The sequence below is a fragment of the Vanacampus margaritifer genome, chromosome 18 (assembly GCF_051991255.1).
Source record: "Vanacampus margaritifer isolate UIUO_Vmar chromosome 18, RoL_Vmar_1.0, whole genome shotgun sequence".
Taxonomy (NCBI): Eukaryota; Metazoa; Chordata; class Actinopteri; order Syngnathiformes; family Syngnathidae; genus Vanacampus; species Vanacampus margaritifer.
The window spans coordinates 3,815,305-3,839,554 of NC_135449.1; the positions used below are offsets into that span (position 1 = coordinate 3,815,305).

General features: G+C 40.7%; 1 protein-coding gene across 1 annotated transcript; it reads right to left on the minus strand.

The window, feature by feature from the left end:
- ngfrb (nerve growth factor receptor b) lies at positions 1-23,942 on the minus strand. The gene is made up of 6 exons (XM_077550905.1): positions 23,701-23,942; positions 18,084-18,225; positions 13,465-13,827; positions 4,861-5,089; positions 4,113-4,273; positions 1-2,949 (listed from the first exon to the last, which is right to left on the minus strand). Exons 1-6 carry the CDS (start codon positions 23,752-23,754, stop codon positions 2,612-2,614), a joined length of 1,287 nt encoding a protein of 428 aa, XP_077407031.1. The 5' UTR covers positions 23,755-23,942; the 3' UTR covers positions 1-2,611.
- Positions 23,943-24,250: the final 308 nt, after the last annotated feature.

Below are 24,250 nucleotides of genomic sequence, written 5' to 3' on the forward strand. Positions count from 1 at the left end.
GATTTTTGAAGCTTTTATTTTAACAGCTTATGATTACATTTTCTGGTCGTTAGGTGGCAGTTAATAAACAAAACGGATTCATGACCTTTATTACTGTCGAAGTATAAGAAGCTCTTAAATTCACATTAAGTATAATACAGTATGTTAGTATATGAGGAACATTCAGTAATGGCCAGACAGAGCTGGACTGTACATTTCGGCTACATCAAGAGCTCCCCTCATTTTGCATCAACGCTTCCGCACCACGCTCAAGTGCAAAAAGTCGAAACAACAACAACAAACAAAAATACTGTCCAGAGAAAATGTCCGCTCACAGTTTCCCGCTGAAAAGTTCTAGTAATACACAACATGCATGCAATGTTGTTGATATTTGAGTTTGTATATTGGTCTTAATACCTTTCCTAAAAAAAAAAAAAAATCAAATCAAGATAATTGGTCTATTTACAGGAACAAACTTCTTACAAAAACATCCCAAAACAAAACTGTACAACAACAAGAAGCCCTGAAACAGTTGCCAGGCACTTGTGATGCAAAACAGACTAACGCAATTAATGACACGTTTAAGTGCTTACAATCAAGAGAACGACATGAACTCGTTCACCGCCATTGACGGCTGCAGACGTCAAAGATCCATTTGGGACTAGGCTGGCGGTGAACGAGTGCAAAGAAATGGGAATACCTTCATTTTAGCAACATTTGCTCCTTCAAATATAATCCCGCCCTCCCTAAAAACAAAATATTTTTGAAATCCGTTTGCAAAAAATAGGTGCTTGGTTTCCTCCGTGGGCAGCAAAATTGACAAGTTGGAAAACCACCGCCGTGATTGTGGCGTTGGTCGGAGCTTGGCGATACCCTGAGAAAGGACGCGGAGAGGAGATGGAGGAAAACCTGGCATTCTTGAATTTTTTTTATTGTTATTTTTGCATCCTGATGACGTGTGCAATGGTTTTGGGGTTTGCTAAAATGTCTGCATGCGGCGTCATGTATGTATGTAACATACGCTTTGTGGACACACACTGGCTTCTCGAATACAGATTTATTTACCAGTAATCGTATGTATCGCATAAAGAAATTTTAATCAAATGTTATACTGTAAATCCGCAAATAGTTGTCAAGAGTGTTTATTAGGAGGGAGGCCTTTATTTGCACACATTTGATTAATAATACATGAAATCATATACAATCCATTTGACATATAAGATCACCTTTAATACTGAGTGACGGGACGCCACACTTTTATACATAGGTGCTACTGTTTTTGTTAGCAATGCAGTTCAGACTGTATGTAGAAATAATAATGTTTATGAACAAATCACATTTACTTTTTGGGGGGGGAATGGGAAGAGGAGATATCAATTTGCCCTCTAGTGGTGAGTCAAACTTTTAGGTTCAGTACCTTTTCAGTTAATATTTAATAATGATTTGTTTTAACTTTACGAACAATGCATCTTAACTGAACTAGGGTTGTCACTATCAAATATTTTTAGAATTGATTATACTATCATTTATTCCACCGACTGTTTGGATAAAATTTTATTTTGCATTAAAGTGTATTTAAAAAATCAGATAACTGTTTATTTACCAATAATTTTTTTATTTTAATTAGATTTGGACAATTTTAAAATAAACAATGACTTTAAACGATTACTTTATTACTACAATAATTGTCAATTAATTTGGTTATCGATTATAGTTGTCGAGTAATCGATTATTTTTGACACCTAAGTTGAATCATTTTTCAAGTTGAAAAAAGAGATACTCATTTACTCTCAAAATTCACCCAGGCTATGAAGAAATTTGGGCTGTATGTGTGATTGAGCTCCCTCTAGTGGTACGGGAAAAAATCACTACCTAATTACAGTTCAGTTGTATTGAACTTTTAGGTTTAATACGTTTGTATTTGATCTTTAAAAATTGTGTGTTTTTAAACATGTATGTAGGCGCAATGTGTATTGAATTTGTATGTACAATCAATCCATATGAATTGATTCAATGTTTAAGTAGTTTTTGTGCATGTTGTCACAGTGGCTTCCAATTGTCTTGTTATGAAGAGCACTTTACTGTATTTTAATGTTGGTCATGATATTGATACTTGGTGAGCTTAGTATTTTTTTTTGTAGGTTGTCACGTAGTCATTTGCCTTGAAATGTACATGGTGTGTTTTCAATGCTAAATCCATGCATGGTTACGTATTGCGAGTGGATGTGGGGACTGGTTTACGTTACACGTGATGACTAAAAGTTCAACGACCTTCAACGTCCGTGATCCATGTCCATTTTGTGGAAGAGGTCCATTTAGAAAGAATCCAAACATCCTCCCCTGAGCATGTCACGCTTGCGAGAATCCAGACCCCCGGTAAAACGGACGTTCCTTCCGCTAGGCTGACATTTTTCAAGGCGAAAAGAAGAGGCGGGAATGTAAATATTGGTGCTTGTCGTTCGTCAGCTACAGCGGAGTCTTGAAAGCGTCTTTGGTGCAATTGCGGCTATTCGGGAGCCAGGAGTAAAGCTTGCAGAAATCAGCTTCGATCCACTTTGGAGTGATTGCAGAGCGAACAAGTAAAGCTAATATCCTTCCATGTTCGGACGAAGACAAACAACGGGTTCGTCTGCTACACCACCGAGGTGGCGGTGGGTTTGGGAGCGGCGGGAGCGAGCGCCAAACTCTGGGCGATGTCGTCGCGGTTGATTTTGCGTAGCGCCGTGCACAGCGCGTCCACGCTGGCGCAGTCCTTGCTGGCCCAGTCGGACAGGAGCGCGCGCACCGGGTGCTGGTCCTGGCGGAAGGCGGCGATGCGCTCCTCCTCGTAGCCCAGCAGGCCCGCCAGGTTGCACCAGTCGTCCTCCATGTTGCTTTCGTCCCCTTCGCCGCCGTTGAACAGCAGCTGCTCCACCTTGTCCCTGGTGTGCAGAGGCAGCAGCAGGCACGGGTCCTCGTCCATTGTGACCACTGCGACGGTAAACGCACAAAAGATTCAGCCTTTTATTTTTGTTTAGAACGATTAACATCACAGACTTCACTGGTGTCAGATTTAAGTCATCAGTTTTTGAACTTGGGACTTGCTTGGCTAATTTGGCGAAAGACTCGACTCACTTGAAAAACAATTGGGTTGAAAATAAGCCAAATTGGGTCCAAAAGGGGCTGACCCAATTAATTGGGTTAATCCAAAAAGTTGGGTCAACTGAATAACGCACAAAACAACCCCAAAAAATTGGGTTTTGAGTTAGCGTTTTGACACAACTCTTTGGTTTAAATGTATAATCCAAAAGGTTGGGTCTGTCCCAAAAACTATTTTGTGAAAAAAACACAACCCCAAAAAATTGGTATGTTTTGTAAAAAATAACAGTTTTTTTTCTAAATATTTGGTTGGTTGTCAAAATGAATAACCCACAAAACAACCTAAACAACTGCATTTGTGTTATTTTCTCACTTAAATGCATAACCCAACTTTTTGGTCTATATATAACCCAAAAAGTTGGGTTGGTCCCCAAACAATTGAGTTGTTTTGTAATAATATATATATTTTTTAAACTACCCCCAAAAAAAAGTTTTTTCATATTTAGTTGTCAAAATGAATAACCCACAGAACAACTCAAAAAATTGGGTTTGGGTTATTTTTTGTCTTAAATGCATAACCCCAAAAAGTTGGGTCGGTCCCAAAAAATTTAGTTTTTAAGGGGAAAAAACCTCAAACCATTGATGGTTTTTTTTTGGGGGGGGGGGGGGGGTGGGTATTCATTTGACCCAACTTTTTGGTCTAACCCAAAAAGTTGTGTTGGTTCCTCCCCCCCGAAAATAAAATAAAATAAAACTACCTAAAAAAATAGTTTTTTTCATATTTGGTTTTCAAAATGAATAACCCACAAAACAACCCCAAAAATTGGGTTTGGGTTATTCTTTTGGCCCAACTTTTTGGTTTAAATGCATAACCTAAAAAGTTGGGTCGGGCCCAAAAAATGTAGTTGTTAAGAAAAAAAAACTCCAAACAATTGCTCTTTGGAGCTTTATGTGTTATTCATTTGACCCAAGTTTTTGGTTCAACTCATCCAAACCATTGGGTCGGTCCTAAAAGATATAAGGCTAGTAGCGTCCTCTGAGCAGGTATTTGTTACCTGTATGCGTTTGGGTCTGGCCCAGCTGCTCCTGCAGACTTTGGCTGTCCACCGAGATGCCGCTGTCACTGTGCAGTTTCTCGCCCTCGGGTGACGGCGTCTGGTTCTGGTTGGACGTGCAGTTGTTGGCCTGCTGCTTGTTCTGTTTGCAGCTGTTCCACCTACACGGAGTGGAGGAACAAGTCAGAGCGGCACCAGCTTTTGCGTTACATGAACATATTGTGCATTACTATAAAACACTGAGCAGCAGGGTGCGGCCCCAGGAGAACAGATGAGTTATTTAAATATGTAAGGTCACAAATTGTGATTCAGTTGTTTCCCAAATTTGGGAAAAATCTCACTCCACCAAATAAAATGTCACAAAAAGGTCCTTATAGAGTTACATTGCGTGCTTGAACTTCTGTACGGGGTCCAGTGACTTTCTTTTTGCAGACAGATTTGAAAGTGAATGGCAGGAAATCAAGTCGGTTTTGTTCATGCATGCATCGGCACAAAATGGATAATTTTTTTTTAGCTATACCAAGCTACGTCTGCGAAAATACCAAAACCCAGTCTAGCCTGCCCCTGCGCAGATATAATCGCACCTTCCGCTAGACTTGCATTAGGCATAAATTCACAAAGATACTTTTTTTTTTGTAGTTAATAAATAGCATTTGAAATTCTTAAAGGTGCCCGGTGCCCAAAAGTTTTGCAAAAGTTTTTATGGTAGACATTTAACTGTAATGTAGCAAATAATCCCTTTGCTCACCTCTTGAAGATGATGAAGGCCACCAGGCCGACCACGACGGCCGCCAGAACCGAGCAGTAGACGGGAATGAGTTTGTCGTTCAAGCTCTGGTATATGCGCTCGTGGGAGTCGCCATCCGTCGTGGTGGTGGCGCTGCTGTCAGTCGGGCCGTCCGACGGGGGGCCGTCTATGGAGAAGTCGTCGTAGGTGGCCTCGGTGAACGGCGTTGGCGACACAGAGGGGTACTGCGCTGTGGAGCGCAAAGAGCAACGAAAAGGAGGGATTTGTCAACGACAGTGATAAATTGTGATATAGAAAAACTGTATATATATATATATATATATGTATATGTTGTTAATTAAAAAAATTTTTTTTAATTATCAAATTAATTATTATTAAATTATTTATATGAATTTATTTATATTTAATTTAGTATATATATATATATAGAGAGAGAGAGAGAGAGAGAAATGGGTTGGTTTAAATTAATTTAAAAAATTAAAAAAAAATTACCAAATTAATTACTATTAATTATTAATTTAAATTAATTAATTTATATTTATTTTTTATATTATTTATATTTATTAATTTAGTCATTATCATTAATAAATATTTAATTAAAAAATAATTAATTATAATTATACTTAACAATTATAAAGTATATATCATCATTATATGATGATGTAAATGTACCTTATATTGTAAACGCTGAGTGTATATTACATGCCTCATGGCGTGGTTATCCCTCCAACCTCCCCAGAGGGCCATTAAGGAGCAACTTGCCGCATCCAGTCCAGCCATCTCCACTTTAGCCGTCCATTAACGGCGAGCGCGCGTGTTTGTGGGAACCTCGCCACCTCGTCACCTACTTTAACTGTTACTCAACGGCACCGACAACAGGAAGTCATGCCGAGGAACGGGGAATAGGCACCTCGAGAGAGCGGCTGAGTGCCGTGACGAGGCGAAAACATTTCAAATGTTATTTAGATGGATGGATGCTGTGTGGCGAGCTTTTAGCCGGGGCCCGGAATTTTTATAAGTGAAATGTAATATGCGATCAATCCTTTGCTCTTCAAAGCCATTGATTTCTCAAAGATCACTTGAAAGAGGTTGCCACTTTTTTTTCATATACTGTATAAATACGAAAAAAGTACATTTATTTTGTGTGTAAATAAATACACCCTTTCATAATGTTTGTAAACAATAGGCGTCAGGGTACTTCTGGGTGGCAGAAACCCCCCCCCCCCCCCGACTTACACCGCTTGACAGGTACTGCGGCATCCAAAGACGTCTATGTTTGGTGCTATTCCCACCCGGAAGTGACGTCGTGGCCAAAAGGTCAATAAAAGTCTTGCGATCCACTGCAGTGTATTGATTTCCCTTCATTTTCACCGTCTCTGTCTTTTTGCCCACTTGAAACCAGACACCAATCCCTGACAAAGATCCTCTTTGTTCCGCACGATAGCCCACTCCCCACCCCCCACCTCCGCAACCCTTTCTTCGCATTTTACTGCCTCTTCAACAGACGTTTTCTTTCCGAACAATCGCCGGCGCTCGTTTGGCGGCTCTCTGCTTTCCGAAGCAGCCTTTCAAAGACAGTAACTCAATCCGATTTGTGTCCAGTCCACCTGGTTATGTCTTTTTATCCGCTTAGTTCCGTTATCACCTCCCATCTCTGCATCCATTTGATCTTCCTATGTCAAAGATGAAAAGTTAAGGGGGGGGGGGGGATCTTCTTTGTTAAATTCATGTTTTGAGAGTGTATCAACTTTTCTACTTTATTCAGTAGCTTAAAACTAACAAGGCCTGGATTAAAGTAGATGTAAAGACAACAAGGACTCTTAACAAGGCTTTTTATTTGATTTTCAAGATTGCTTCCTTGGAGGCTGTTGTTTAACTCTACCAGAATAGAACTTGTGATTGAGATCACAATAGCTGGAAGAAGTGTAACTGACAAAATAAGCAGCTGGAGCGGATGAAAAAACACTTAGGTCTTGTATTTACTAGTAGGAATTTGTCCTTGAAATTACCGGAATACCACATGGGCCTCCAAACCAACCATTATATTTCCTATTAAGGTTTTGCTTGGAGGTGTTTGTGTGTGTGGCTTACAAGTGACATTTGGTCCCCACATAGCTTGAAAACCAGTCGTGTGTGTGTGTGAGTGTGAGTGTGAGTGTGTGTGTCAGGTCTGGGTGTTCCTCACAAGTGATGTTCGGTCCCCACAAAACTTGAAACCAGTTTTGTGTGTGAAAGTGTGAGCGTGTGTGTGTGCGTGTGTCAGGTCCCGCGATATTTGGTCCCCACACGACTTGATAACCAGTATGTGTGTTTGTGTATATTGGTGAACGGCAGCCACGCCTGACTCATCCCTCCATCTTCGAAAGCAGATGTTGCTCCTCTTTCAACATATACTTACAAGCTTAATGCTTTTTCTTTTCTTTCTAAAATGTTGTTCCGCGCGAACGCAGCAGTGTCGCAACATGCCCGGCGCTCCGCCGACAAAATGAAAAGTGAACCAATCAGGAATAATCCCGTCGCTTTGCTGTTTTCTCCTTGAGGCCGCAGTTGCTCCCTCGCATGATCCCCCCCCCCTCTCATTTTTCTTTGTGTGTGTGAGCGCGTGCGCTCTGCGACAAAATTCAATCAGCACTCGTGGAGGTCAAGCAGAGAAACTCGAGCGCGCAGAAGAGTAACCCCATCGCTTTTATCGAGCGCAGCCTGTTTTCCAGCATCTGTTCTTTCACGCTTTGCTGTCTTTCTCCGTCTCTGCAGCGGGCACACTTTTGGTGCTCGTCTTTGGCGGACATTTCGTTCAAATCATCGGTTGTGTATGTGTTTTTTTTGTGTAGCATAGTGTAGGAGTGGATAGCAAGCATGCCTCGCAATTCTGAGGTCCGAGGTTCAAATCTTGTCTCCCTGTCCTTGTGGTGGTTTTCCCTGACTTCTTCCCAAATACGTGTGATAGTTAACTGAAGACTCTTGTACTTAAATAAAATATTTCATATTTTGGTGTTTTACAATAATATTTAATAGGGGTGTCAAAATTAGTGCGTTGTTTTTGAGTTAATTTAACGTTCCTCCACGTAAGACCTCAACCAAGACCTAAAGACCTCAACGCAAATCAATATCACACTTGTTTTTTACAGTACAGTACATCTTTTTAATTTTAACTCAATTTTATGAATTATTATGAAATTACGGTATCAATGACTAAAAGATGTAACCATATTTCTTTTAGTTTAACATTTTTCTACTTTTATGTTAAAAACTCATTCACTCCCAGACATTTTAACTGAAGCAACCCCCGTCGCTCCTGGCCGTTTTACTGGATTTTGACTGATTTTGCGAGGTCCGCAGAAAATTCTGTTCTATTGGTATAAAAATATAGAACCTACCAAAAGAAAGATTAGAGTCTCTTCTTTCATTAAGAAAAAAAGTATTTTTCTATCTGTTTCCGTTTTGCAGCAATTAGCATTAGAATATAGCTAAGTTTAATCATTATTCACAAATTTGTTAGAACTTTGGGGAAATCAGCTTGTTTGCAACATGGCCCTGGTTGATCTCTTATACTCTGCTGCCACCTGCTGGCCATTTTTTTCTTCTTCAAATTAGCACCATTGCTTCACCCGTTCTCTGCAGTTCAGAGGCTGCATCAAAGCCTTCTGTATGCTCTAGCATAAAAAAAAATACACAGATACGTCTTTGGGACACTTAAAACATTTAAAATAGAACGTATTTATACATTTTGAGTTAAAAGTTAGCAAATGAGTTAACAAGAGTATGGAAAATTTGAAAAAATATTTTACTGCACATTTTATTGTACATTTAGAACAGATCAAATTTGTGATTAATCATCATGCGAAGTCATGCGAATAATTACGATTAAAAAAATGTAATCGCTTGCCCCCCCTAATATATTATAATTATTATTTTATACCTAATGAATTGGTTTTATTTTGTACCTGTGCTTAGAAAACAAAGTATAAGGCGACTCTGTCTCTGAAATGCAATTGTTCATGCCGAACGACGGCACGAGCCAGAGTGCAAGTGTTGTGCTCAACTTTGGACCCGCGGAACATCACCTCCCAAAAATGTCGTTTGTCCACAAGGGGACGATTCAAGCGACAATGCTCATAGTGTGCAGCGCGGGGAACTTATGGGCCCGGAGGACGGAGTCAGAGGTGGCACAAGTCTGTCGAGGCGCCGCGGCCAGGCGCACAATAAGCGACTGTGCCCTACAAAGATCAGCAGTCTGATGGCCTTGGGCCCGCTGGGGATTCCAGCCCGGTTATTGATGTGCTAATGTTGTGGACACACTCAATCCGGAATGTCCGTGGCATTTTACTTTTGGCATTTGGCTCTCTTTACGTCAGTCAAATCCTCATGGGCGGCTATAGGCTTTCGATTGTTAAGGTCAACCAAACTCAGGATCGGCTCCTTCCTCCTCTTCCTCCTCTTCCTCCTTTTCCTCCTCCTCACTAGTTTAATAAGCCAGTAGACTTTTAACACCGTTGCACTAATGCTATTCGTTAGCATGTGTATGACTTTTGCATTGTGTGTTATATTAAGCTAGCAGACTTTCCTAAGACTGTTCTGCCACTGCATCATACTCGGCATTGTGTAGTATTTCAGGGTCATAGTTGAGTACCTTTTAAAATATGCGCATGAATAAAGGTGCATATGTAGCATGTGTGCTTTGGCAAAATAGGGCAGCCAATCTCTGGAAGTGATCTAAAAAAAACAAAAAACAGGTTGTGTTGAGTAGGTAAGTATACGGAGACACAAGTTTAATCGAGGCGTGAAAGGACCGTGTCAAAGGATGGCTGGCCACGCCCACTCTTGAAAGACCTCCTCAGGTGTTGACACGCATTTACCGTAAAATCTGTGCTTTGACTACACTCCTATTTTAAGCGGCAAGCCCCTTCCCGCTCCATTCATGTTGTTCTAACTCATCCGTGTACAATGAACGATTCATGACAGCTTTATAGCGTCGTTATATATCAGCTTTACAGCACTAGACTTGATTTTTATGAATGTAACTCTGCTTAATACTTTGCTGCCGTGACCCGGGATTGCCCCCTGTTGTTGTCTTAATATCTTTGAGGGGAGTTTCTACTTGCATAACAAGGTCACTTTCGACCTTTGACCAAGCTGACAGTGGAGTGAAGGCGTATGTTTTGAGATGCGTATCTTGCACTCAGACCCTCCACTTAGCGATGTAGCATGACTAAGCCTCCATTTACTACACAGCAAGCAGCACTTGGCAGATATTAAGCAATTCTTTTATTTCTTCACCACTTGAGCTAGACCGTTGCGTTATTGTAAAATAAAGTAATTTTATACTAATACATAAAGTTACAATTACAGTTAAAAAGGAGAATGAAATATTGAGTCATAGATTTGTGTTGAAATCATTTCTGCCACTCGGTGGCATTAATGTTTCATGCTGGACATTGGTGACAGGAGCAGTAAAAAAAAAAATTCAAATTCAGCGCAACTGGTTTTTGGAACATGAAGCAACTCGTGGGGAAAAAAAAACTTTATAAAATTAACCACTGCTGTTGCTTTCTGTTGGCTTGAAAAGCAGGATTGAAGAGGATTTCACATTCAATAATCCTCAGCAAATACCGAACTTCCTGATTTTAATCTTCTTCTTTGGTCAGATTTAGACAGTGTCAAACTAAAGTGTCTGCCATCTAGTGGTTGACAGTGGCATTCTTTGTTGTTTAACGGCATTGCCATTCATTTCAAAGAGACCAGGACCTTCAATCTAACATCAACGATACTGCGCTGGTAATTACAAACAGCCTCGATTGTGACGGCAAACTACCGGTTAGTCAAAAGGATGTTGTGGTGCCTCCACCTGAAACGCAGCCATGCCTGCGGGATCTCAAGTTACGACTTGTCGTTACACAGGCGGCGACTCACTCGCTCTTTCTCCAACCTCCCGACCGACTTGAGTCGCAGCCCCCGGGCCCGTGTTGTCTGACTGGCCTAATGCATACGGACGTCTGGCAGGGCGAAAGATTCGGAGGCAGCGATAACGCGAGTGCTCCGTTAAAAAGATTACGCAGGGAATAAGGAGCTTGTGATTAGGTTAGAGCGACGGATGATGATGCCGCCCATACGCGGCGCGGAGGCCCTCCGGCGAGTTCGCATTCATCACGTGATGCGCCGTGTTGGTTATCTAAAGGATGTTCTGCTGTTCTGGCTCCTGACATCCTTCTCAATGCAATCAAGTTGCATTAAGGAACCATCCTCAATAGAAGATGTTTCAAGCTCTCCATTTACCTCAAATTTCAGTCTGTCCTTTTTCCACTCAATGGGAAGCATCTAATATCTTCACTGTGCCTTTTCCCTATTCGTTTCTGTAATGATTCCAAGTAAACCAACAGTGTAGGTGTGTGGTGTTGAAATTTGGGCTTCGCACGCCTGATCACAATCTTTCTCAGGTCTCAAATTCAAGACATACACTAGGTATAAAAAGAACTTGTTGCAACATGGCCCTGGCTGATCTCTTATACTCTGCTGCCACCTGCTGGCCGTTTTTTTGTAATGACTACCATTGCTTTAAGCGACCTCTTCATGTCAGAAGCTGTATCAAAGTCTTCTGTATGCTCTAGCATTAAAAAAAAAAACATTAAAAACTTTTTTTGGGGGGGGAAGGACACAGTATTAAAAACATATTTATACGTTTTTGGGTTTGAATGAGTTAAGATGGAAGTCAGGGGCATGAGATACAATGAAAACAGCAGAGGTCCCAGAATTGAACCCTGTGGAACGCCATATGTTCTGTCATACATGTGAATTCATATTGCACATTTTCTTCCGACCACTTTTTTTTTTTTTTTTTTGCCTGTCATAGTACAAAGGGATTATAATAAAGACATCACACAACGGCCAGAAGTCACACCAAAAAACACACCGCTTGTTGAACATGGGAATAAAGAGCATAAGCAAGCTGAGGCTGCGCAAAACGACTACGACACGGCTATCCGCCACTATCAGCAGAAATTCGAGTGGTTACCTCTGGAGAAATGTTTAAATCTCAACGTAAGAATTATTTTTATACTCTTGCATTAGGATGAAGCACATCTTGCCTTAACCCCTATCATTTGGAATTTGGCCTGTTTTACTGCCGCTTCTCTCTCTCTCTCTAAACTTGTCTTTAACTAACTGTAGCTCTCTTACAGTATATATGGCAGGGTTCACCAATTTAGATGATTCATATAATCAGCTCATCAGCATGCCTGATAACGATCCTGATCTTTAGTATCAGGTGTGTTGGCAGGCGGAAACATCTCAAACCTATAGGACTCCAGACCTCAAGGACCAGAATTGGTGAACCCTGCCATATATACTGTAAGCGAGCTCTCATTAGTTATAAAGCCACGTTTAGAGAGAGAAGAGAAGCGGCAGTAAAACACAGGGATGTGATTTTTCCGCTAATTCGCGGAATTCCGCTTTTTTTTATCTCCCCCCCAAAAAAAAAAAAATCTTTTTTTTTTTTGTAGTTCATTGTGTATGCACATGACTCCGACAGATAACATCTTCTGCTATAACAAAGACATTTGTGGTATGCTCTAATATGAGTTACTTTTCATTTGGTCATGATACAATTATTTGTTCATGAAATTTGAACTCTTCAACATTATTTATGTGTTAACTTAGTAATCACATTAGTTAGATATGATGATATTCTCAGTGATAGTTTTTAAAAGCAAAGGCAGTCCAATGTTTTTGAATGTGACTGATTTTGAGTTGACTAAAACTGCCATTTTATATGGGATAGTTCAATATACATTGACAATTTATGCTGTTGTTTTGTCTATTTCTTTGTCATGTGAGTGCATTGAAAGTACTTAAAAACACGGAAAACCCATGAGCTCCCAGACCCCCGGCTAAATTTTCAGATAATTTCACTTTGGTCAAATCACATCCCTGAAAACAGGCCAAAATCGAAATGACACACAAATGATGATGATGATGATGATGATGATGATGATGATTCCCTTCAGCCCGAGTCGGCTTCTGACTGGACTGTGATAACAGCAGCCTTGCGACTGCCGCATGGCTGATCAGCACACTCCTTTCATTGTCACGGGACAAAAAGCATTGATTTAATCTGCGAGGCATCGGGTCGTGGCGGTGGCCGCTGACGGCAGCCGTGGGGAATTTGAGATGTGACGTGCGATAGCCACAGGGTACAGTGGTATAAAAGGAAACTCAGAGCACGGTTCATAGACGTGACCTTCCCGTAATCCCTCAACTTCCAGGAGAAAGACCCTTTGTGCGCTTCGGGTGGAGACGCGACGCCAAAGACAGCGGGATGAGCTCCGGGTTGACATTTGGATCGATGGATCAACAATGACGATAGTGTCACGTCCAGATGATGTGTGTCAATGTGGTTTCCTACTGTACGTACAGTCATCGGCCGCAAATATGCTCGGACATTGTTCGGATTCGTGACCTCGGGCTATTCAGCCGGCGGCTCTGCCTCTAGTCATGATGGGATGCGAATACAATTCCAGTTTTTAATTAGTAAGGATTTTTGAAGGGTTAACTAGAAAGCGTTAGCTCCTGCTAAAGTTCTTAGCAACAAGAAGGGCTCGGGTGTCTTACCTTGGCAAAGGGTATCGGTGACGGCGGTGCAGGCCTGCAGCAGCAGCTCCTCGCCCTCGTCGCAGGTGGTGCACGGGATGCAGGGCTCCCGCGAGCTCTCCTGGTCCGAGTACGTGTCGCCGCCGCACTCCTCGCACACGGTGTCGTGGTCCGACTCGCAGCTGAGCAGCATGCCCTGGCCCACGGGGCACTTGGTGCACGGCTCGCACCTCTGCGACAGGTCGTTCAGGTAGAAGCCGTAGTTGCACACGCAGGTGGCGTCGTTGGCGTCCGTGCACGGCGTCTCCATGCGGAAGAGCCCCGTGCATTTGGTGCAGGGCTGACATCGCTCCGTGTGGCTGAAGTTTTCCGAGAAGGTTTCGCCTGCAAGCAAAGGGAAGGAAATGACCTTTTAGCGTTCTTGCAAAACAATCCTTTGCTGCATTTGACTTTAAATGCGTCGTTGTTTTCTCCACAAATATATCTGCAGAGGATGCAATCAATATTGCATGTTTTTTGGAATTGTATTTCAGATGGATAGAGAACTGGGAAACGCACTAAATTATGCAACAGACCCATTTGTAAGAGCAATGTGCGCGCGCGTGGGTGCGACACGGAGATAAATTGGGCGGTTTTCACTACCACCGAGCTTCGATTAATGGCCCTAAATATTTGACAGGCGGCGCGCTTGACTACATTTGAGGTGATTAATCGCAATTTAATCACATTTTTTTTTATAAATATGTTCTACAAAGCTTGTAACAGATATTTACTTAAAAATATTGGAATTATTTGCCCAAAGAGAGCTATGATACGCCCGTGACCCTTATGAGGACAAGCGGTTCAAATAATGGATGGATAATCCGCCAAAGATGAACTAATCTGCTATTTGAATTTGGCTTTGCAAAGTGCGCAAATTATTTCAGAGTTCCCCAACAAGCTTCCAGCAAGTGAAACTGAAACCTGTAGTCTGTGTTTATCCATGCCATTCCCGCCATTGAATACTTCCGAGTTTGGCTCCAAACGTGAGTGGAGGCTCAAGGCCGCTACAGGAAGTAAATAAAACTGAGTTAACTTAAATGAGTTTTTTTTAATGCTTTAAAGTATTTAAATTAAAACTCACTTGCTCCCAAAAACTTATAAATATATTCTATTTTTTTTAATTACCATGCTCCCAAAAACGTATTTATACGTTTTTTATAAATGTTTTTTTTTTTATGCTAGATCAACCAGCGCCATGTTGCAAAAAGCTCTTTTTAACCAGATTTACAAATATCATGAAACTTAGCTATATTCTAATGCTAATTGCTGCAAAACGGAAACAGAACTATACTTTTTTTTTTCCTGATGAAAGAAGAGACTCTAATCTTTCTTTTTCCATGTTTTTATAGCAATAGAACACAATATTCTGTGGGCCTGGCAAAATTAGTCAAAATCCAATAAACCGGCCGGGAGCGAAGGGGGTTGCTTCAGCGAAAATGGCTGCGAGTGAATGAGTTAAATTGTGACAGCCCTATATGCATATTTACTCTCACACACGCAAATGTCATGGATGTTGATTACACTCAACTAAGGTTCAAGGGTCTTTGTGGTTCAGTGTCATTCGACCACCCACTGCAGTGGTGGCTCTGATGAAGTGGAGAGATTTGGCCGTGCCGACAGATGGCGTGTCACTCGAGATGAACCCGAGAGTTCTTGTCTGATGCTATCATGCTATCAAATGTGGCCTCCTCTCATTTTCGGGTGCAAACTAGCTGTCTCTTTGCTTTTATGTGGCCAAAGTGGGGGGGGGGGGGGTCAGCCGGGGTTGGGCAAGGGGTTGCCCTGCTTACCAGACACACTCAGACGTGCCGCTGCCTCCGCCTCCTCCTCCCCGAGTACTCTCAGAGCCATTATCATAATGCCGTTCATCAATAATGCAAGTCAATACATTAATAACGCTAGCCTGGAGTATGTGGGGGTTGAAGCAAGGCTACAGATGGTCTTTTCCTGGCTCAGAGTGTCCTCAACTTTTGATTTGTCCTCATTAGAAAACTTGTGTTAACTCATGACTGTCATTTCTGTTTGTCTTTGTTGTTGTTTTTTCAGGACTCAACACAAAGCATTCATGGCACCTTTTTGATGGGTCGTCTGCGGTTGATCAGGTCTGAGCAGCTGAACTGTGAGTCTTAACTCATTCACTCCCAGTCATTTTCACGGAAGCAATCCCCTTCACTCCCGGCTCTTTTACTGGATGTTGACGGATTTTGCAAGGCCCACAGAATATTGTGTTCTATTGCTATAAAAACAAGATTAGAGTCTCTTCTTTCATCAGAAAAAAAGTATATTTGTATCTGTTTCCGTTTTGCGGCAATTAGCTTTAGAATATAGCCAAGTTTCATCATTATTCACAAATCTATTTAAAACTGTGAGTAAACAAGCTTTTTTTCAACATGGCCCCGGTTGATCTCTTTTGTTCTGCTGGTGTAATAACTACCATTTCTTCAACCATTCTTTGCAGTTGAGAGTCTGCATCAAAAACTCTAGCAACAAAAACGTATAAATGCGTCTTTGGGACACTTAAAACATTTAAAATAGAACGTATTTATATGTTTTGGGGAGCAAATGAGTTAAACAACGATGACGCTGTTGCGCAATGACAGGAAGTCAAAAGAGTTGATTTGATGGAAATGGTAATTATTTTCAGCCAAAAAGACAAGCACACATCAGACCCGTTAAGCATTTTTCATCATTTTGGCCATCTGGTCTGTGAGCAGCTTGTGACAAATATGTTCCTGTTGTCGGCACATGAACTTCTGCAGTTACGTCTTTTCGAAAGGCTTCAAGAAGTTTTGCAAGCATATGGGCGCACGGCTCTTTTTTTTTCGGAAGGAAGCTTTAAATCAACAAGGAAACAGTAAATCAAGGTGTTAAAAAAAAACGTCCGTCCCTTGAAGGATGTCGTCTTCTTTAAAAAAAAAAAAAGTGCAATAAATTATCCCCATGACTTCTCTCACGACCTGCATCAATTTGGAATGGCGGGTCTCCTTATCTGCGACTTGGCCCACATCGGTTTTGCTGTTTCCTGGGAAAAGCGCCGGCCCTGGCTCTACACCAATCTTGGCCTCTGTGGTCTGAACGTGTCCCGTTGACCTCATGAAATAAGGCAGACTCACATATAAATAACCTTCAATCCAATTGTTGACACAGATGTACCCTGAATGCGTTTCTGGAGCTCATCCGCCATCTCGTCTGCTTCCATTCTTACCATTTCACTTCGTCTGGAGCACAAAAAAAAAAAAATCTCTCCATTGTATATTTTTCGACAACATTTGGACCCGCTCCCATTCTTATATCCTGTGCCGGTGCATAAAGTCTCTGCATGGTCGAGATTCACTCCCTACATGGCAACGGACGGTCAGCTCTGATTACCAGCTGATTTCCAAACACGCTGCCAAGCGAAGCTGAATCTTCCAGCTTCAAATGCAGCTCAGAGGAATCCTGATGGGAAATGCTTGGGGATGCTTCAAAAAAAAAAAACATCCTGACAAACTTATCAGTAATTTCATGCGCAAACCAAAATCGGAATCAAAAAAATGATTGTATGATTCTCGTTTAAGTAAGCTTAATGCTAACAAACAATGGGAAACACCATAGACAGGCTCACGGAATTAGCATTGTTATCCGATTCGGATGTGGGAGTAGCACAAAAATTAAACGTATAACAATACCGCAGATCACAGATAAATGTGAAAGTTCTATAGGTTGACTACTTCAGGTATATTTACAAATGGGACTTTTTAACTGTATGAATGTAAACAAGTTATATAACCTTTGACCTGTACAACTCAACTGGAAAAAAAATATTTTAGCAAGAGGAAATAAAAATAAACAAAAGAGATGTTGTTGTTATTTTAACTGGGGATGTGGGCCGGGGAAAAAAATCTGGTGTTCTAGTAGGCTTTTCCTGACATTTGATGCTGTGGAAGTGCTCTTGGACCATGTCAGGAAAAGCCTACTAGAACAGCAGGTGTGTGCTGGCCGATTTAACGAGAGTTTGACTGTGATTGGTTCATTCTGCAAATGACTGGCCCATCTGTCTGTTTTAAAAATGATGTGGCCCTTGAGCACAAAAGTCTGCACACCCCTGATCTAGATTGTTTGGGGTTATAATAGTTTTTTATTTCATTTTGACTTTTTTTTAAAAATTAAGTTAGTTTTATTTGTTTTTGGGAGCATGTTTGATAGTTTGAAAAAAAAATAATGCATGTTTTTATTTATTTATTTTATTTAGTTTTAGTATTAGTTCAATTTTTTTACATTTGGAGTATTTGTTGGCTGCAAAATTTTAACAAAAAGGTCACAAAGTATTATGTAATAAAGTAAACAAATCTCAATTAACTGGTTGACCTTTCTTTTGTTCGGACATACACATTTTTTTGCATTTTTGCTATAATTATAGTTACTTTTACTTAGTTTTATAAATGTAAGACGTACTATTTTCTGTTTTTATTTATTTATTTGTTAACAAAAATGTTTTTTTCAATTTAAATGTTTCCGTTACTCTTCGTTAACTATAACAACCTTAGTGCTGGCATTCTCATTTGCATCCATGCATTTGGTCAATAACGTGTATGTGTGTGTTCATGAATGTTGCTTACTGTCCAGGCAGGGCGCACACACGGGCTGCGTGGCTCCGCAGGGCTTGACGACGCCCTCGCCGGGCGGACACTGCTTGCAGCATTTCCCGTCGGTGGTGTACTGGCCCGACAAGCACTCCTCCTTTTTGGCCGAGGCCCCCGCCTGCCAATCATCACAGACATCATCAACATGTGCGACACAGGCTGGCAAAGACGACATGAGGCAACAGGCGAGAATCAATTGCCTCTGTAAGTGTAAGTTAGCGAACTTGATTTACTGTTTAAATTCAGTTCTCAAACTGCTGCTAGCCTCTGTGAAATATCAATGACAAAAATAGCACTCTACAGTATTGGACTTGATAAAATTATTCAGTAATAACAGCTTAACTCATTTGCTCCCAAAAATGTAAAAATACGTTGCAATTTAAATATCACCATGCTCCCAAAGACGTATTAATACGTTTTGTTTTTTTTTTTGTTTTGTTTTTTTTTATGCTAGAGCATACAGAAGGCTTTGATGCAGCCTCTGAACTGAAAAGAATGGTTGAAGCAATGGTAGTTATTACAAAAAAAGGCCAGCAGGTGGCAGCAGAGTATAAGAGATCAACCAGGGCCATGTTGCAAAAGGCTCTTTCCCCACTCTTTTAAACAGATTTACAAATAATGATGAAACCTAGCTATATTCTAATGCTAATTGCTGCAAAACGGAAACAGATAGAAATATACTTTTTTCCTAATGAAAGAAGAGACTCTAATCTTTCTTTTGGTAGGTTCCATGTTTTTTTAGCAACAGAACACAATATTCTGTGGCCCTTGCAAAATCAGTCAAAATCCAGTAAACCAGCCCGGAGCGAAGGGGGTTGCTTCAGTGAAAATGGCTGGGATGAGTTAATAATGTGTGTGTGTGCCTTGTCCACCAGGGGGCAGTATAATATTGAGAAAATACATTTCCCGGATTAGACTTTAGATCAGCTCGGAGGTGGTCTAAATTGTGGCGCTTCGATTTTGGTGGATTTGATCAATTGGCCTCGTTCCATCCCTTTTCTTTTAGTCGTTTATACGCATAGGATAAAGAATGCTCAATTTTCCCACACGGGATTCCAAGTGCAGATTTCAGTGACATCATTTTTTTCCCTGCTCCTTCCATAGCAATGTAGTTACATAAACACTAGATAGCTTTACATCCTTGGGGTAAACAGAAGAAGAATTACTCTTAGGTTGGCTCTCTTACAACTAAAAGACACAATAAATAATCTTTGCTTCATTTGCAAAAAGTTCCAAAGCAAAATGTCTGGGAAATTAATTTACAACAGCAAATAGGAACATTGTTTTTGTTTTTGCTCCCAGTGTTCCCCAGACAGTAACACAAGTAATTTGTGTATTGGAATCCACAGTCACAGATCCTTTTTTGCAAGTTTGTACAAGCACTGCACGCATCTCTTACATGTACTGTACAGGTGCTTAATTTTCTGCCTGGTCCATCAATCACAAATCTGTAAGTGGCTGATTTGGGAGCATTTATTTTGGACTGTTTCTTTCGCATTATTTTAAAAAAAAAAAGGGGGGGGGGCATCCAAACGAGTAACTGAAGCTGCTGACATGGTTGTGCCACGTTGTAAATAACTCCCCTTAAGTAACAAACGTTTCTGAACAAATTGCAGAGGAGCTGGCTCGTGCCTCCTGCGCACGAACGCATTCCTCGCACCGTCAAGTGTTTCTGACAGAGTGGGATGTTTGTGTGTCATCACATACGTATGTGCGTGTGTGTTTTGGAAGCAGCGCAACTTGTTCTCCTGGGCCAACCTCGATAAAAGATGCATCAGCCATCTGCCTCATGAGGCCAAAGGACGAATGATTGTTTTTATTTATTTATTTATTTTTACTGACTGTTGGCTGATTTATGCAAAAGGGTCACAACATTAGGTACACTTAGACAATCTCTCCCCCTAGATTGAGCAGAACTGACATTGTGTTATTTAGACAGCAAAATGAATTGCAAGTTCATCAACTCTGACCCCAAAAAGTACGGAAGCATAAAAAACTAAATTCCAGTTTTTCTGACTAATTTTGGGGGGACTTTTTTTTGTGTGTGTAATTAAAAAAAAAATCTGTTTTTTTTCTGTTTTACTGAATATTTTTTTTCTGTTATTAGAAAAATATTCCAAAAGAGGGGGGGAATCAGAAAAACAGGAGGGGAAAAAAATACTATTATTTTAAAAACCAGATACATTTTTTTTTAAATACTCCGAAAAACAGGCTGATGTTCTTTTTTTTAATATAAATCAGGGGGGAAAATACTAAGAAAAACAGAAAAAAAAAATTCCGAAAAACAGGGACAAAATTACTTTTTAAAAAATTGAAGAAAAAAAAAACTCAAAATACTCAAAAAACAAAGCTCTCCAGAAAATGTCATCAGAAAAAATGTTTACCCAACCCCCCCAACTTCACCCCCAAGTGAATGCGTAAAAAAAAAAGCATTAAAATGTGTAGTACAACTACGCAAACCTATTGTTCATTTAGTATCTCAAAATCTATTCTTATTACTACCTTCATTAGGTTTTGTAGGTGTTCCTAATGTTGTGTCCTTGTGCAACCCCCCACCACCACCATCAGCTGATGCATCCCTCATAAAAACCTCACGTTGACACAGTGTGTGTGCGTGCACAAATTAATGTAAGTGAGGGCTCATAAATCGTCAAGCTTGAGGTGTGTGCGGAATGTTGCCGACGGAACATCAGGTGGCCCCCTCGGGCTCCTGCGAGTCAGCTGGCAGGTAGTGTGTATGTGTGTGTGTGTGTGTGTGTGTGTGTTTGGGATAGTCCCTTAAGTGAATAAGTGACAGTTAGAAAGTTGGTCCCCTTTACAGGACGAAAACCAGTATTTGTGTAAAGCGAGGTGGTCCCCATTACAGCTTGAAAACCAGTATCTGTGTTTTTATGTCGTATGTATGTTTGAGAACTTTCCGATGTTCGAGGTGTCCACTTAAGTAAAAGAACACACCACATAGAGGACGTTAGCGCAAACCCGCCCCATTAACAGTAAGCACACTGACGACCGCGTCATTTGTTTGCCAGTCCACTAAGAGCTAAAGACAACACGGCGATGTAAGCTGACAGCACGCGAACGTCAAAAGGCCTCGCATGCGAACAAACCTGTTCCCGGATATTTGAGTGACACCTTCGAAACGACGCCAAGTCCCGGAGCGCTTTTAATTTCGTCCCCTTTTGACCCTTGTTTGCTCTTTAGGTGCTTCTTACACCGCGAGCTGTCGGTTCGAGCTGCGGGTGTGGGTGCAACACCGCCGAGCAGAAGCACACTATATGTGATAGTTGTCATATTTTGTCAACAATAGTATCACTATACAGCAATTGAAGAAGATGTTATGTATTTTTTTCACCATTTACATCACTTCCAATGTGTCTTAATAACATATCTGTGGCATGATTTTATCAAAATACCCCAAAGGTCAAGAATTATAGTTGGGAGTACCATGTTATGTCATTATCAGATTTATTACTGACAGCATATTTCTTATTATGGTGAGACTGGATTGTTTAACTTCCAACACCCTGACAAGATGATTCCACAAGCCTAGCCTAGCCTAGCCTAGCGCTGTTTGCTAATGCTAATTAGCCTACGATAGGTGAAAATCTACAATATAGCTAGCAAAGCATTCTTGGTTCCAACTTTTTTTTTGGGTCACTCCCAGTTGAAGTTTACTGTAATGCTGGCGCGAGAATTACCATTGTACATTTATGCACCAAAATTTGAATGCAAACGAAATGCCACTTAATGCTAACATGTTGTTTAATGCGAAATGCCATAATAGAAATTAGCATAGATGTTACAGCAGTTATAAACCTTCAAACACTCTTCTTTGGTCAACAAAAAAAATGTGTTGTTGAAGATTTTCTTTAGCTGATTTAGGACAATTTTGCTTTGCTGAATCAACTTTTTGAAATACAGTATAGCCACATTTTTGTTTTATCACGTTTTTGTATGTATGGGTATTTTATTTTTATTTTATTAGAAAATGATTTCTCTGATGAGAAATATTAAGAAAAAAATACCGATAATGTCAGTCGATTTAGAAAGAAAATCAGACCCCAAAAAAAAGTTCACCCTAGCCTTAAAAAAATAACCTGAACAAGAGAAATGGTTGTGATTTTCATATTCTGTGATGCAAAATTGTCCTAAATTAGTTGAATTTTTTATTTTTTTTTTATTTTGTGTGTTTGTGTAGTGCTATTATTGCAGTTTAGTAAAAATCTGCTATATAGTTGGGCCGCGAAAGACGAACCACAATATGGCGGGGGTTCACTGCATGCTTATTTTTTTCCTGCGTGTACCTCAGAGAGAACACAACAGTGGCTGATTTGAAGAAACGTACATTTCTTGAATCCGTTTCTTGCCAAGTTACTGACGTGACCGCATGAAAGCGGCCGTGCCGAGGCATCTGGACTCGTCCGTGACCTCTCTCGGACCAATCTCACTAATGCTGCAGTCAATTTTCACTTGGAAGCACTTAACCTCAGGACCCGGGCTGTCAGCGCTTGTTAAACCATTAGAGGGCCGCCACGCCGGCCTTCCTTACAAGCCGGAGCTGGTTTCAATCCAGACGTGCATTCGACGTATAGAAAGGAGAGTGAGTTATCAATATTGCATGCCTGAGTCAGGACGTGATACATGGCCGCTGTCGGCGTGTAAAAACCTTGACGAACCCGCTGCGCCGTGCAGCCCTGACAAACCTGTCACATGTGACAGAGCGGAGAAATATTTATTCCCTCACAAGGCCTCGGAGGAACTTTAGATAAATTAGGGAGGGTCTGACATTAGCTTGCATGATCCTTTTTTGCCGCGGGTTAGAAAAATGATGAATGTTGGAAGAACATGTTAACACTGGGTTCACATGTAACGTAACATAGAGGGGGCGGGGGTTAGTAATATATATATATATATATATATATATATATATTAAAAAAAAAATATATATATATATATATATTAGGGGCGTTAGAAAAATCGCGATATTACAGCGCGCAATTCTCGAATCAATTAGCATAAAAAAAATTATCTTAATGGAACATTAAGCCTTAATATTTTATTTCAGTGCCGTTCAAACATGAAACAGACTGCAACCTAAATTTTCAGATAAATAAATACATTTTCATACAAATCTTACAGTGTTCATGTACAAGTTTACTGATTAGTATTTTCTAAATTTGAGTTCAAAAAAAAAATGCAATAATCAATTTATAGATTCGTATCAGGATTAATCGGTATCGAATCGAATCGTGACCTATGAATCGTGATACGAATCGAATCGCCAGGTACTAGGCAATTCACACCCCTAATATATATATATATATATATATATATATATATATATATATATATATATATATATATATATATATATATTAGGGGTTCCGTATGTACCTGTTCCCTGTGAGTGTCTTAATTTGTATCTATCTATCTTGTAAACAAAAGTAAAATAATATTTTTTTAAGTTTAAGTACATCATTCCAACCAGTATTCATGTGCAGGTGCAACTTCTGTGCACTTTCAAGTTATTTTCTCAATTTGAACACACAACAACAACACAGGGCTGAGCCACTTTAAGTCAAAAGCTACTCACCAGTCCCAGCAGTATTGTTATTAAAATCATATTCATCCCGTAAGTCCTTCCCATCTTCCCGAGAGGAGCGGTTTGACCGGAGGAGCCAAAGGGGTGACACGCTCACAGGTTTCCAATCGGACAAAAGTGGCCGACCATGCTAGAAGGAAAGCAAGCCCTCCGCGACGTCAGACCGGGGGTCCGCAAACGCTGTCAGTGTGCAGCTTCCACTCGGAGGGGCCCATTGGATGTTTGCTTCTTGCGCGCGCTCTGCTCTTGTGACACCGGCTCGCAGCTCCAAGGCTTCCTCACCCTTGACCACGCCCACTACATGAACACACACTCACACAGATACGGGTTTTGATAGCTAGGAAACGAACCAACTTTCTGAATAGCACATATACACAGATGCTAGTTTTAATGCTAAAACCCTCTTAACTTTCTCAAATATGCACACATAGGAAAATAGTTTTCATATAATAATGGGACCAACTTTCTCAATGTCACTTGAAATGTAAATTCACATGTATAACAGAACATTTGGCGTTCCACAGGGTTCAATTCTGGAGCC

Coding starts and splice junctions, on each gene's coding strand:
- ngfrb (XM_077550905.1), bottom strand. CDS start 23,754: ATGGGAAGGACTTACGGGATGAATATGATTTTAATAACAATACTGCTG. Junction 13,828..18,083: donor GTGTGCGCCCTGCCTGGACA/GTAAGCAACATT, acceptor CTTTGCTTGCAG/GCGAAACCTTCTCGGAAAAC. Junction 5,090..13,464: donor CACCGATACCCTTTGCCAAG/GTAAGACACCCG, acceptor TGCGCTCCACAG/CGCAGTACCCCTCTGTGTCG.